The following is a 16,978-nucleotide window of genomic DNA, read 5'->3' as shown; positions in this document are numbered from 1 at the left end:
GAAAATAATATGGATTTGCTGTTGCTTAACTATTTAATACTATTTTCTTTTTGTTAAGGATAATGGTTAGTATTATCATTTACTTAAATAAATATTATAACTAGGAACATATTAATATTATATTTATTTTGAGTTAAAACATGGTTAATATTACACACTTAGTATTGAATTAAAAAAATAAGTATTATATACAATCATAAACAATACATTTATATAACAAAAATCAATATAAACAAATAATATATATACATACAAAATACAATACAAAACTGAAATAAATATAGAGAGAGAGAAGCATGATGGTAGCCGCCAATCACTGGTAGTCGTCGGTCGCTGATGGAAGAGCCAACTTAGCTCCTTTTGTGTTTGTGAATCAACAACGACACTAAGCATCGAAGTTGTGAGTCGATTCGTGTTGTACGAAAATAGCAACGCTAAGCATATTGAAGAAAATGTCATAGTTACTATAATTTGAGACATTCTTAGTTTGTTTATTTAAAACTAATTTTGATGAAATTTTTGTAAAGGAGATTAGATGCAATATGTAAAGTTTTAAGAAAATTTGAAAAATAGGAGATGGTGATTTTTCTAAAAGATAGTAGCTTGAGCGGATAATTTAACTTATACTCTTAAGATATTTTGGTAATTGTTGAAATTAGAAAAGAGAAATTCTATTTGCAATCACACTTTTTGCTCTTCGCAACAACATAATTAAAATTTTAGTTTTTGCTATTTGCAACCAAATTAATTACTTTTTACAACTATTTATAGTCCAAACACCCATCCCTCAAAAGACACCCCCCATGCGCGCCCAGCAAACCCTTTTCATCTTCAGACCACTCCTCACATCAAACCCTATTCAGACCACCGCCCTCCCGTCGTCGCCCTCTTCGCTAGAGTCGCTTGGCTCACCCACCTAAAGTCTCTCGTTTTCTCGCCGAAATCGTATAAGCCAGGTAAGTAAATTTGAAGATTTAATTTGATAATGACAAAGGAGTTCAACTGCCAGCGTTTGGAGGCATAGAATGACTCCAAACCTCGGCATTCGGAGGCGATCAGCCTCCCCAAACCTTGGGGTTCAGAGAGAGTGCCACCGACCAAACCTCGAGGTTCGGACGATTAGGGGTTCCTTGAACCCCGGGGTTGGGGTTCGGGGCTTGGGGAGGTATGAGGGTGGGGAACTGGTTCTAGGCACCCCCGAAGCCCAGGGTTTGGGGTTCGAGGTGTCCCCGAACCCCAGCTTTTAGGGGTTCCATGTACCCCTAAACCACAAGGTTATGGGGTATTTTTATTTTTTTTTTAATTAATCCGTAGTGTATGTAAATTATGTGATTGAGGTGTAAATTATGTTATTCTTAAATGTAAATTGTATAGATACATGTGATCAAGATTTGATAGAGATGGTGAAGATATAGCTAGTTTTATTAAAACAGTAAGATTTCAAGTTTATATTTAAGTTATTATTGAATATAGTTTATTTAAATTGAACAAAAAATTGATATAATTATTTTTTTTTTAGTGTAATCAACTGGCGTTATATACTCTCGATCGCACCATATCAACTGCAGAGCCCGTATCTCCTAATGCATGGAGAGAGACATGTCTTACGGTAAATGTTATTCTATCCTTTCCTAGTGGCTTCAATCCATCGACATCAACTACCAAGACTAGCTCTACAATAAAGAGAAACTAGAATTATTTGTTGTTATTAGTTGTTATTTGATGTATTACCAGAATTATAACTTTTGAACGTGCATTAAATTATTTGTAATAATATTTCATTTTAGTATTTGCTGTTAAATTTTATTTAATTTAACTTATGACAAAATGTCATAAATTTAATATAGATTTTTAAGAAATAAAAATAAAAATAATTTTATTACGATTTACATTTAACTCAAAAGAAAAACTAAAATTAAAGCAACATTAATTCAAGAAAAAATAAAACTAAAAAAATTAAAATTAAAGAAATATAAATTGATGATGTGTGTTTTAATTAGTTAATGAGCATATATGTTACATTTAGAAAAGGGAAAAGAAAGAACATGGTGATGGTGGTTGTTTATAACTATAATATATAACTAGTTAGTTAATCACCATTTTGTGAATTGAATTCAGATATATATATATATATATATATGAAGTTAGTAGTTATGATGAATGAAGATGTGCTAGATGGTGACGAGTAGGAATCGGCAAAATCATTTGTTCACAAATAGCTGCAACGTGGCATATGTGTTGAAACCAACCTTGGCATATGTGTATGTACTGGAAGGGATGGAGAGAATTAATTTGAACCCCAGGGTTTGCACCCTAGGGTTCGGGAAAGCTGAATGCGCCAAAACCTCAGAGTTCGGGCAAATCCAAACCCCCCCGAATCTCGTGATTCGGAAGTTCGGGAAACTCGAATCTCGGGATTTGAGGCATCGTTGAAAATTCGAATTTCAAAATTCAGGACCCCCAAATCCTGGGTTTCGAGGCATCCCAAGACTCAAATACTGGGATACGGAGCATCCGTGAATCCCAAACCCCGAGATTCGGGGTTTTGGGCATATCGAACCCCATTTGAAGGCTCAAGGAGTTCCCAAATCCAACAATTCCGTACATATCGACTCCCTTGAATCCAAGGATTTGGGACAGGATGATTCCCCTGAATCCAAGGATTCGGGCGACTCAAAATGCCCCGACACTTAACCTACCTCACTCGTTGATTCAGTGTGATTAGATTAAAAAACATAGAGATACAAAAAAAAATTAAATACCTCAGAGACTTCATTTTCAATTGATTTGTGTTATTTCTCGCCAGAAGAGGAATACTTGTTATCTTCTTTGTAAAATTTCGGCGTAAACATTTGCATATAATAATCTTCCATGGTTGACAATAACTGGTAATTGGCTATGGCGAGGAGAACTAAACTGAACAATGTTCGATTTTGAATAATAGTAGCTGCGCAATGCTCGGTGTTAAATAATAGTGGTTGTGTGATGTTTAATTGTGGGTGAGTAGAGTAGCTATAGCGATAGTGGGTGAAAAAGTGGGTGCATGCGTTTGAAGAGTAATGGTGGGTGGTTGAGCGTCAAAGATTTAAATAAAGGGTAAATATGAATTCTTATTTTAGGATATTTTAAGAATATTAAAAGTGGATTGTGAAAAGCAAAAAGTGTGATTGTAAATAGAATTTCCCATTAGAGAATTAACGTAATTGATCAAAAGTTGATGAGAGGGCTTGAGGAGAAAGCCCTAGGAGAAATTAAGAAAGATTAGGGGGCCACATTGCAATTTCAGAGAAATTGGAGTGTGAACGTGGAAAGCAAACGACAACTTATGTTGCACAAAAATACCTCATAGGTGTCGTTTCCTCGTTTTCGAAACGTTTCCTATTCCCGTTTCGGACCTTATTTATGCCTATTTTTTTAGAAAAACGTTCGCTTCCACGTTTCCGTTTCCTATCGGAAACGTTTCCCGTTTCCGTGCAACATAGACAACAACCATACTCTCTGGTCGTCTTCCTTGATAGGCCTGAAATAGCTACCACAGTAGGCCATTGAAAGCCAATGGTTTCCAAGTCAACAAGGATGGTTAGATATTGGTTAAATTTGTGGCAATAGGCGATAGAGATTGCATAGAAAAAGTAATATGCTTTGAAGAATTTTGAAACACAAATCAAACATTGTAGGATCCATTTAGAGTGAGAGGTTTTTGTTGTGGAGACTTTGATAAACGATTTGCTTCAAAAATTTAGGCTCTATTTTCTTTATTATTTTCAGTTTGTTTTAAATTTTTAATTTTTTAAAATACTAAAAATGTGTTTATTTTGTTATTTTCAAAAATGTTGTTATTTTGAGTGTTTTTGAGTCAAAATATGCTAAAAATATCAAAATGCGAAAAACACATCACTCCCCTACCCCCAATCTCAACAGATCTCTCGTCTCTCTTTCTCTTCTTTTTTCTTTCTCTCATTCCTTCTCAAGCTACTGTCGACTGTGCCTGCCATCGTTGTCACCGCTAACTCTTCTTTTCCTCTTCATCCTCTATCGCCGATAACCACATGAAGTCGACGATGATGGCTTGATGATGTCAATGGCCAAACAACATCCATTGCCATGGCGAGGGTAAGAAACAACGACCATGGTAGAGCAATAAAGACCAACAACCATGGCGATGCATAAGGCCATGGTTGCCATGCTCGGTTGAGCATGGCAAAGGCGTTCAAGAGGTCGTGATGGAAAATGACGTGTCGAAGGAGAAAATCGATGACTAGTAACAATAGAAGACAACATTCACGGCCATGGATCATTCGGTTTCCAAAGATGTGTTATCGGCCATGGCAATGACCTTGATCCCCTTATCAGTGACGTGATAGAGACCTCTGATCGTCGAAAACCACTAGCCACTATGGTCGGTGGTGACTAACAGTGAGTTTTCTAGTTTTGGATAAAAATTAAAAATTAGATTTATGAAAATCCAACTGTTAAATTTGACCTATTTTTGTGTATGTTAATCTCTTTGACTTGGTGTTTCTAATGATAGGCTCTAATTGTGTGAATCTTCAACTGGTGATGGTCGCTAGCGACGAAGAATATATAGCGGCGGAGAGAATAGAGGAAGAAAAAGAAAAAAAGGAAAAGAAAAGAAAAAGAAGGAAAAAAAAGAAAAATTTATTCTTAAATTTTGAAAATAAAATTACATATTTATTTAAAATTTTAAAAATGTAGTATATCTATATTATAATTAAAAATATAGGATAATATATAGTATATTATTAAGTGTATTACATATATTATGTAAAATAATATTTAATATAAAATTTTATATTAAAAATAGTTAATTTTATTATTTAATAATCAAATTCATTGAATAAAATATCATAAAATATTTTTTTTTTTCAAAATTTCAAAGTAAACGCATTTTTAATTTTTCTATTTTAAGAAATAATTTGTTAGAATGATAAAAAAAATATGTTTTCAAAAATTTCAAAATAAACACTCAAAACATAAAATTAAAAATGAATTTAAAATTCAAAACTCAAAACTAAAAGACGAAGAGAACACCACCTTGGTATTTTCATTGACTTTTGAAGAGTTTCAAAGTTCTTGCTTAGATTGTACAGAAACAAAAATATAAAACATATACGATACAAAGTGAAAACAGAAAAACGATATTTTTTAAAAAAAGTAAAAAAATAAACGCATAAATAAAAAATATCTGGGACTTTTATTGAATATAATTTTTAATATAAAAAATAATTATTTAATTTAAAAATAAACATAAATTTCATAATGCATTCAAATATCAAAAAAAATTAAAATTTTTTAATTAGAGACAAAAATTCTCTCTAACCTAGTTAGAGAGAGAATTTTATCATTTCGTGGATGGAAACATGTTTTCCTAATATTATGAAATTGCCTCAAAATATTTTTAAAATTACAAAAATAGCCTAAAAATATTTTTTGGCGTTTTGAAAATGTAAGGTTGCGTTCTCTTTATTATTTTCAAGTCATTTTTAGTTTTCAGTTTTCTAAAATAAAGAAAACTCGTTCTCTTTACTGTTTTTAAAAATGTATTTTTGAAAACAAAAAAAAAAAATTACAAAGAAAACTCAAAACAACAAAAAGTTATTTTGAGTGTTTTCATCCAAAACAAACTCAAAACTCAAAACACATTTATTTATTTATATTTTATTATTATAATAGGAAAAAATATTACAAAATTCATTAACTTTAAAATGTATATATTTTTTAATAATATATTAACATTAAATATTTTTAATTTACTAAATAATCAAATTTATTGAATAAAATATTATTAAAAAATTATTTTCAAAAGTTCAAAGAGAACGCATTTTCTAATTTTCTGTTTTGAGAAATAATTTTTCAAAATGACAAAGAGAATGCGTTTTCAATTTTTTAAAAATAGACTATCAAAACAGAAAACTGAAAATGAATTCAAAACTCAAAATTAAAAATTGAAAAGTAAAGAGAACGCAACCTAAACGTTTCAAAAATGTCAAAACGACACCCCCGAGACATTTTCGTGCATCATAGGTGCTTGCCAAACGTTCACGAAGTTGTCGAAATTCTAGTATAACGACAGGTTGGGACAGTTTGAGGTCAAGAAAAAAGGAGAAAAGGAAGAGAAGAAGGAAAGAAAAATAAAAAGGAAAAAAAGAAGAATGGAGTAAAATACGACGACTACCAATTGCCAACGACAAGGAAAAAGTCGAAAAAGATTATTGATTTTTATGAACGCCTGTATCACATAAGCTAGGCTAAGGTGCACGTTGGCTAGCTTGTGTGGCGTGTGTAGTGCACGCATTGAGAGAAAAAAAATAAATAAATAAAAAATTCTATAAAAATACAAAATTTATATAAAATTACAATTAAAGAAATTCTAAATTTCAAAAATAATAACACCCCCAAAGGTGGTGTATTAAAGGAAGGATGCCCAATGCTTTTTTTTTAATTAAAATTTTATACCTTTTATGTTAGCATAAATAATTAAATTGCGATAAAGTATAGGCAAACGTCAAAGACAAGAATGAGAGGCCACCAACTCACATTCATGATTTTTTTTAATTACTTATAGGGCCCCAAAAATAACTTTTTATGATGTGATCCCAAAATAATTGAAGCAGAGGTTTTGACAGTTTAATTGACATGGGATTTAAAGTGCAATAAATATATTTGTTACTTAAAAGTGTAATAAATATATTAGGTGTTAACAGTTTTATTATTTTAATTTGCTATATGAGGTTATTATTTTGTCTTTCATTATATATTATTTCATGAGAGTGACTTGTAATCACATTAAACATATTATTATAATATTATTTTGATAATATTTTTTATATTAAATTTTATAAAAATACATTAATTTCATTGAGTTTTACATGAATCTAAAATTTGAAAACTATTTTTTCTTTTGCAATTAAGGTTCTAATTTTTGTTTTAAGAGTAGAGAAAAAATCAAGAGCAATTCTGAATTTAGAACAAGTTTATTAAAATGGAAGTGCGATACCCTTGTTATTAGATATTGATATTTCAAATAACGTAAAGAGTGTTAAAACTTAGTGATATTTTTGTAAAATAATTATATATTTTGATTAATTATAAGGCTGTTCTAGTGTGGTTTAGACTATTTTCAATTCACTAAATTGCATGTGCGATTTTTTGTTAAACCAAACTGCATTGTCTGGTCTGGTTCGCAAAAAGCGCATCAGACCACTATGTAGTTTGGTCTAGTGCGGTTTCCATGGTCTGGTGCTTCCTTTATTGCCTTTCTGTTATTCTTATTGAACTAGACACAACAAGGTCCAACATTTGCACACGAAACTTCACATCTAAAGACACGAAAAGCACACGCCAGATCTTAAGAATAGATTACTTTCAGCACACAAGCAATTCTATGACAAATATCCACCAACAAATTGAAAAAGAAAGTAAGGGATCCGAGATAGATCAGATTAATCAAATTTGTTTGCCCACAAATAGAATAAATGAAAGGAGCAATGTTACTATTTAAAAAATAAAAGCCAAAATGAGAATCTAATGATGTTTTTCTTTTGATATAGTTTTGATGATAAAAAACCATTGTATTTTGATGATGTTTATTATCTTAATGCTCCAAATTAAATGATACTTTAAGCAATCTCAAATGTTTGTGGTCAAAGTATTTTCCAATATGTATGTGTTGTTTGAGATTCAAGAGATTGAAAAATGAAGTTAAAAGCATTTTTGTAGCATTTGTCGTCTAAGTGTTAAGTTTTTCTAAGAGTATAGTCGACTATGTGCCTTGCATCTATCGACTATGCCTTGAATAGTCGACTATATGCCTTACATCTATCGATCGACTATGCCTTGAATAGTCGACTATGTTTTTTGATATGTCGACTATCTTCATGGTTCTATCGACTATGAAAATTATTCTGTTAACTATATGTGTGTATAATGTTATAAGTTTTCTTCATATTTCTATTCTGTCGACTATCTTTTTTCGTAGAAATTTGTAACGACTAGTTTTTTCAAATCTCCAACAGCTTAAAAACGGATAGTTCGGGCAAAGCTCTTGCGATACATATAAATACAAGTCATGGATGAACTTGAGATGGCTAATGGACATAAATGAGTTGATCTAGAGATTACAAATAAGTTTATTCAAGCTTTACAAGAGTCCGTATTTTCATTGTTATATTTTTCTCTCCAAGGTTTTGTTCTATCATTGTAAATTTATTCTTAAGCCTTGTTTTCATTGTGAGAGAACTTGTAACTAAGAGTGTTAACTCTTAGCTTCTCTCTTTCATTTGTATCACTTTTATTTTTCTAGCTTGATGTGGTAGAGGACTTGCTCATTGAAGCAAGGGGTTGAAATTCCTAGCTAGGTGCTAGAGCGCTTGCTTGTATAAGCAAGAGGTTGTAATTCCTAGTCTTGGACTAGAAGAGCTACTTGGTTTAAGTAGGGGGTTTTAGTGGATTATTTTGAAAATCCTTAATGATGAGCTAAGGTAGTGGATTAGGTTTGGGTTAAGCTGAACCGCTATATATCTTGGTGTTCTTGTGTGCTTGTGTTCTTTGATCTATTTATCTTTTCAAGCATGTCATTATTCCTCACTTGATTCATATATTTAGCCTATCATTGAAAAAGATTTCATATTTTTCAATCTTGTGTTCTCCATAGTCAAAACAAGATTGTCTTTATATGGTTGATACCTCATGGTGCCATTTCAAGGTCTTGAGGTTTAACAAAGTCGTGGTCTTCATAGACGGCATCTCTTTTTTATCAAAATAAATTTTTATTATACCAATTCACCCCCCTCTTGGTGTGTACCATTGCATTTCAATTCTATCACTAACATGTAATATTTGCATAATGGAATGTTTTCTCTCTAATTATCCATAAGAAAATAAGTTGGCTCTACTAATTGCTATTTAGCAATGAACTAAAAAGTCATACACCTAAAAGTGAAGTGACAAAATAAGTAATGTTGAACTTGTATTATGTTCTTAAATATCCTTAAAAGTTAATGGAGGACCCATATGCAATAAAGCATGGCTTGTAGCATAAAATATAAAAGGTGGGCTGATTTTTCCAAAGCTAAAACAAACTATCAACTACTTCCTAAAATTGGGAGAAGCTGTCGACTGCATATGGTAATTGGTTAACAATTTTTGTTTGGAAGATTATGTAAAATAATATGGAGTTAGTGGAAAATCCATTAACTCTTCATGCCATGTGTTTGTTAGATTACATGTATACCGATGCAGGTAAATTTAAAAAAAAATTGCATATTAGATATATGTAGCAGAATACATTAACACACATCATACATAGCTTGGGTACTTAAGTAACATGATATTTCATCTTATGAAATACAATAAATGGCATATCTATAGTCCGATCGATGTCAGGTTGAGTACAAAAACAGTTTCTGTACTGAGACAGTATTCACCTCAAGCTGTGGTGGGCCTAATTTGTCCACTCCTAACCAGCTACCTGGTACCAATATGTGACTCTATAACAACCCATTATTGGGTCTAAGCTATCTTAACGTTTTTATTGTGCGACATATTTGGCATTGCTTGAGTTATATGTTAGACATATTTAACGTGTTGTTGAGAAGCCTAAAATAAAGGGAATTTATGTGTATGGAATAGTCAAAGGGAAGTAAATTTATTAGATAGTTGACAATTCAAAGCAATGGAAATATAAGTTTGGAGAGTCAATGAGAGAGGAAATGAGTAGAAAAGCTAATTTTTATGTAAAGAATTGTTAAAGCAAGAGTAAAGTGAGAAAAGTCTAATGAGTTGATTTGGATTGGTCAAAATGCATAGGCTAAGGAAGAGTTAAAGTTAATTAAAGTTGAAAAACCCAAGTCAAATGAAATATGTTATGATGAGGTTGAAAAATCAAAAGTGCATAATGGTTGAAAAGTCAAAGGGAATGGTGTAGAAAAGTAAAAAATGTGAGGCTTAATTGAGAGAAGTGGATTGCCAGCGGGTGTGTGTGCATTTTTTTGTATTTGTGGGGCCAAATTAAAGAAGAAAATAAATGGAAAAAAAAGAAAAGAAAGAGGGGCAAGTAAGCTTGGCGTGCAAGTCACTCCACCCCATGCTTTACTTTTCTCTTTCTTCTTGGCTCTTGATTGCTTTTCCTCTCGTTCTCTATTTTCTTCTTCTTCCATTTCCTTCTTAGCTTGGAGCTCCAAGGGTTGGGATTCCAGATTTGTGTAACAAGTTCTTTGATTCCACCAAGTAAGGCAAGTTCTTATTCTTCTTTTATATAGCAAGATCCTTTCCTTCTTTGATTCATGTGTAAGCTCTTATACTTCTCCTATCCTTTGTAATTTCATAGCTTGATTCTTCTCTTGACGTGGTATCATTTGATTGTCTATTTTTAGACTTTTGATTCTTGAATTTATGATCTCTTTGATAAAGAGGGTTTCCACTCATTTGTTTGTATCTCGTATAAACTTTCTTAAAATCTTGGATAAAACTTTTTAAATATCCGAATGGAGTTTTGGTTCACTCCCTGTTTCTAAGGAATGATGAGTTTGTTGTTAGAATTAAGTTGTATGCAAGAGTTTGGATTTCTTGCACTCATTTTTGCTTTGTTCTTGGCATTTTTGTTGCTATCTGTCGATTGATTTGGCTCTACTTGTCAATTGTTTGGGAAATTGTATTTTGTCAGTCTATAGATTCCCCTTATTTGTCGACCGATTGTTGTTTTGTATTCTATTGGTTGACAGATTCTTTTTATTTGTCGATCAATCTTTGTGTTTGGCTCTGTTAGTCAACAGATTTTTCATATCTGTCAACTTATGGTTGAATTAAGTTTTTGTCGGTCGACAAATTGGGGTTCATCTATAGACCGATGGCCTGTGCTGGATTCTGGCTGTCGACAAATCCCTTCTATTTGTCGACCAATTGATACCTTTAGTTGCTTGTTTCTTCTTTTGATGCTCTTAATCCACCTCCAAATCACCATGTGAGTTTTAAATAATCTACCTCATCCTCATATGATCTTAATTGTTATTTTTGGAGGGTGGGAAACCTAATATGTGGGCATCTATGCAAAATTGTTGGGTTTTATGTTATAAATGATTAATGAATGAGGATGGCTATGTTGTGTAAGACAAAATGAGTAATTCCAAGCATGATAATGGGTGTTTATTTTGATCATAACCAATACATGTGGTTTATGGTGTATGGCATTTTTATATATATGAAGGGTAGCGCACCTAATGAGGGAAAGGATATCCTAACAAGTTGGTAGGCACTTGCCTACTGTGGTAGTTTTAGCTCACAAGGCATGCCCAGTGTAAGACTAGAGCATGGGTGGACAATGGTACATAATATGATGGTATGATATTATTATTGTTGCATTGGCATATGATACGAGTAATGGTGAGGCATGATGAAATGATATGTAAGTCGTGAGAATGTATGAATTGTTGTGAGAAAGCTCTATTCCATTTTGTCATAGTTATTCATACCACAATTCTTTTCACTCATTGTTTGCTATATATTTATATACTTTTTGAGCCTTGTGGCTCACCATTTTCTTATTTTGTCATCATTCCAGATAAAGGTAAGGCCAAGGAAGGGGCTGGATTGAGCAGGGCTTGAGTATAGGCAAGTATAAGGCTTTTCCAACCAAAAGGTCTTAGGTGTTTTGAGGGAAAAGATAGAATAATTTATGATGTATTTTTAAAATTCTTACCCTTTTATTTTATAATGTATGGGTTGTTTAACCCTAAGGAGTTGTTAAAAGAATGATGTATTTCTAAGAAATGTATTTTTGTGATCATGTTATTTATGGCATTAGGAGTGGATGTTTTTAAATTGAGTTTTCATTTGTACCTATACTTTTAACGACCTCTTTTCGAACGTCCTATGCTAGAGAGATCTCTGGGAGAGGGCCCGTTTTAGACCCTCGTCTCGTGCTAGTCGAAAGGCTTCAATTCACAGGCACCTGTGTATCTTTGGATTTTTTGCATGTAACACTCACGCTTTTCCAATTAATCAAAAACAAAAGTAAAAGAGAATAGAAGAGCAAAGGAAGTAGAAGCCAAGCACCTTGTAATTTTTTCTCTTCTTCTCCCATCCAAATTCTACCTCTAAAAGCCCCACCCCCACCCTAATTCATGCCATGTGTAATCAACTATTTTTGGCTAAGGCGGTGCGAGAGTCAACTGGCAGCCTTAGGGAGTTGATTGCTATAATAATCAACTCTGTTGCTATTTCTAAAAGAAACTATTCCCCGATCCACTAACAATTAGCGAACCAAAATTGGCTCATTAACATTTAACGAGACGACGTCATTAATAATTAATGATGATAAAATTGTTAGCTTAAGAGGGGTGAATTAAGCTTTTTTACCATTTTCAAGAAATAAACTTCATTGAAAGAAATCAAAGAAGTAATGTTGTAAATAAATTAAAGAAAGTAGTACACAAGATGTAGAGTGGTTCAGCCTCAACCGCTTAGTCCGCTACCTTGATCCACGACCAAGGATTTTTCAAGCACACCCATTAATGTATTATATTATCTTGTAATTTTAATAGCCTCACTCCAAACCTTTACACTTGGCTTTTACAAAGGGCTCGACCACAACCACAACCACAACCTTTTCACAGGACAAGATTTAACCTTTACACTTGGCTTTTCAAATAGGCTAAGCCAAAACCATTACCTTTTAAAAGCTAAGGCGTAACCTTTATACAAGTTCACAAAAGATTATGATTGGATAACGCAAGAGAATGATGATTGAAATAGTAAGCACATATGCTCTTTTCTTGACTGAAAGAGTTACAAGATTTGGAATAAAGCATACTCTCAATAAATTTCTCACAGAAAGATATATTTGGAATGAAAAGCTCGTGAGAAGCATGATTAAAAAGTAGGAAGAACTTACAAAGCTCATTTAGTATATGCGCATGAATATATTGGGTTTTTTGTTTTTCTTTAAGCAACTCCTTCTCCTATTTATAGATTTTCTGCATTGAATGTTAGCTGACATGACAAATTTCAAAATGAATGATCCATTTTGTCTCACAACTGGCACTTTTTGTCTCTGACAATTTTAAACAACATTTATTAATCCATACAAGAAAGCTCATGTCGTCTGATCAGCATTTAATGAACTAAAAAGTGCAAATTGTCAAACATTGTGTGCGCCTAGCAACTATAATTTTCAAATTCGGATGACAGATACTTGACTAATGAAAAATATTCCAATCGATTGAATAAAACAGGTAATTAATTATGTAGAGTTTACTCGAGTATGACCATACTCGATTAACTCATATGCCATAGAAAGCACATAATAAATACTTGACTACCAAGCTAGACTTACTCGATTAATTTTGAAGCACAGAAACTAAGCCAAATTCAGTCAAAGGCTTACTCAACTATCTCATGAAAACACTCGACTAAGTTTAAAAGATATAGAGAGAATGCATAACTCACTTGATTGATAGACCCTTAATAGTTGATTGAAATATATCTTTAGAAAAAACTATATTCGACTAACTTGAAAATCATATAGAAAAACACTCAAATGATTTTTAAAAAAATAAAAACAATTGTGTAAAGCTCTTAACCAACAGATACTCGATTTGATTCAAGTATATTATAGTAACAACTTTACATTATTCAATATATGCTCAAACTTTGATGCTCTTGTGGATACAAAGTTAATCTCAAGGCATACTTGAGTATAAGAAGGATTTCTTTATGATTATATGAAGTACCAAACTTGATTGAAACATTTAGAAGAGTACTCATGTATATCACGTACTCAAGTCAAAACTTTGCAATATTAGCTGAATCACTTCAACACTTGATTAAGACAACATTAAGCAATATTTTTGAGAAGGCTTTTATACATAGCCATTTTTCAAAAGATCTTTTCTCAAAAGCTTATCATGCTTAATTGATATATATATATATATGAACATATTTTTCCATTTTTTGGAAGTACATAAGTATGTGAGCATAAATTTTTCAATACAAAAATATTTAGAGTAAAAATATTTTGGAGATCATCACTAAACCAAATTTACAAAAAATAGATTTTTCAAAAGTATTTTCTCCATAAATCGAAACACAAATTTCTCAACAAATGACATAACCAAAACCATAATTAACAATTAATGATGTCTAAGACACAACAAGTGTATAGTGTCGATACCAGATGTCATGCTATATAGTGTGTGACTTTCTAGGTTCATTGCCTGCTAGCAAACAAATAGCACGAAAATCCATTTGGCACCTGTCAAAACATCTCGACCCATCACAAGAATCTCTTCATGTTCCGGTGACGATCTGAAAGACCCTAGGAAACGTCTAGCAGTGGTCTAAGATAATATAAAAGACAATGAAGTCTAACTTCAAGTGAGCCTATTACAATTGACGATTATTGTGTACTATAATCATTCTGTCACTCAATATCCCAACCAAGCGAGAGTTATGGAATGATAAACTCACAAACTCAGTAATTATGTGTCGATCTTATCAGCATGACTAAATTACACCTCAGAAAACACTTTTCTGATTAATCATACTACCTTGGCTAAGGACTTTCTCGCCACACTAACAATAGACCACATAGGACATTCACCTTATCAATGACAACGAGGGTGACAGATCCTATCCTTGAACACCTGTGTCCATATACTAGCAATACAAAATCACATAGATGAATGTCCCCACCTCGCTATTGGATTGTTCAGCGCATTAGCAAATCCTACACACTAATATGCAAGACGACCGTGTAAGTTCAAGTCTAAGAACCAACACACAATCGCAACTTGATGACAAGATCATTATCCACAATGTCATGTGATCACTCATCTGAATCACCACCCCTAACCATTAGTAACTCATACTAATGAAGGTAGTAAACACCGTGCCAGTCCATAATCGACTAATCAGAGTCTTCATTCGATTAATTTAAGGACCATGAATATTTAAGAAATCTCGTTACTAGAGAATCTCATCACATATTCTTAATATCCTAAAAATAAGACTGTCAAATAGGAGATCCAGATACTCATTCATAAAACAAAATGTAGATTTTATAAATGAAGATAAACTTGCCTTTTATTAATTAATATACAAAGATACATCACATGTATTAATTATATACGCTATACGCCATCTAATCTAGCATTATGGAACATCACTAATAGTGTTAAGCCCATTTGTTGCATGATTTGTTAAGTGGATTCCATATAATTCCACTTAATTATCTCTAGTGATGTCATATAAATAGAGATATGGAAAAAGAGATGAAGAACTCTCTCTAAATTGTTATCGATAGCTTCTTATTTTCTTTTCTTCTTATCTCTTGCTCATGTGTTGAGCTTATTCTTTTTCAATTGAGAACAGAAATCAAGCGCTAGCATAAGGAAGCATCCAAGGTATTTGCTAGCTCACTTGGTGTGGACAACCTAGACCCTCTTTATTTGAGGAGGAGTTAGTTAAGATTGTAAAGCAAACACCAAGAGGTGATTCATTAGGAGGTAACAACATTTAACATGTTTATTTTTGTTAAATTTGTTATGCATATTGCTACATAAACTAAGCTATATGGGATTTCATGTTCTTCTGATTCACATTTGAATATATGCATGTTTTAAAATCACATTAATCCCACATGTGAACCCCCAACAATTTTAACCTTAGTATTATTAGACTCATCTAAAAATATTTACTTTCAAAAGCAAAGTTGAAAAATAATGAGGATGAGGTAAGACAAGCATATATTATATTTGGTATTCATTTATATTTTATATCTAATTGAGACTCAAATTCAAGTCTCTTTGTTCATGGAATAAAACCATATGTTGTTAGACTTTAAATGAATTAGTACTCACCAAATCTAATAGGATAACTAATATTATTTATGTAAGGATTGTAACCAAGGGAAATCTTGCTTCCAATCTCCATCTGGTCCGAACCATTCATCCAACTCTGCAAGTACCTTTGAAACATGGCCCTCTTCCGGTGCATAAATTGGGAAATTTTGCTCCTCATCTGGCATAAATGTTGGAATATATGGGTCCTCCTCTGCCACAAATGTCGTAGTATATGGTTCTTTCTCTGACTTCTTTTCTGGGACATGTAACTCCTCAAGAGCCTTGGTTGCATCTGCTTCATTCTTATCTTGTATTTGTTCTGGATTTGGAGATTCAAGGATCATTTGAATATCCCTCACAAGTGAGATCCAAGAAGACTCCATTGTTGTTTCCTTATGCTCCACTGTTTCCTCATGCTCCACTGTTTCCTCATGCTCTACTGTTTCCTCATGCTCCAGTATTGTTTCCTCGTGCTCCTTCATTCCCTCTTGTTCATCCAAATGAGAAAACTCTTCAGCGATTCTTTGTATCTCTTCAACCGTCAAGGAACCCACGGGCTTATTAACCAAATCTGGTCTTCGATTGTTGGGGAAGTTAAAGAACCCTTGTTCTCTTTTAAGGCAATATGTGGCAGCATCATATGCTCGAGCTGCCTTTTCTGCAGAGTCATGAGAACCCAACCATATCCTTGTGCTGGTTCCTGGGATACGTATTTCTGATATCCATTTGGTTCCCCTAAATCGCACACCTACATAAGGACCTTTCCCTTTTCTCCCTCTAGTGTTTCGCCGGATTGGAGTTAACCTTGGGTCCATGAAATGGAGGTATTTCACAAGAAATATATAACTGTTTCAAGGATTCAAAGGGTAGTCGCAGTGGTGATGCCATTTAAGAATGAAAACAATGATCAAATTCAGTAAACAAGGTATGAATACAACTAATATAATTAAGGAAAGAAGAACATGACACAAAAGAATACTTAGCATGCAATTTCTTCATTCAATATGTAGTGGAAATTTAAATATAATGTTTATTATGAAAGAAAAAAAGTTCATGGCAATACAAGCTTGTTGTGACCTGCAAGATGTTACAACTAATTAATTTCAATTTTCCTAAGAAAA

At 32.7% G+C, this 16,978-nt stretch overlaps 1 protein-coding gene across 1 annotated transcript; it reads right to left on the bottom strand.

The window, feature by feature from the left end:
- Positions 1–15,898: 15,898 nt before the first annotated feature.
- LOC127811056 (ethylene-responsive transcription factor ERF027-like) lies at positions 15,899–16,672 on the bottom strand. Its single transcript, XM_052350772.1, has one exon. It carries the CDS (start codon positions 16,670–16,672, stop codon positions 15,899–15,901), a length of 774 nt encoding a protein of 257 aa, XP_052206732.1.
- Between the last annotated feature and the right edge of the window lie 306 nt (positions 16,673–16,978).

Source organism: Diospyros lotus, chromosome 10 (assembly GCF_014633365.1).
Source record: "Diospyros lotus cultivar Yz01 chromosome 10, ASM1463336v1, whole genome shotgun sequence".
NCBI lineage: Eukaryota > Viridiplantae > Streptophyta > Magnoliopsida > Ericales > Ebenaceae > Diospyros > Diospyros lotus.
This window is presented reverse-complemented; position numbering and strand designations above follow the sequence as displayed.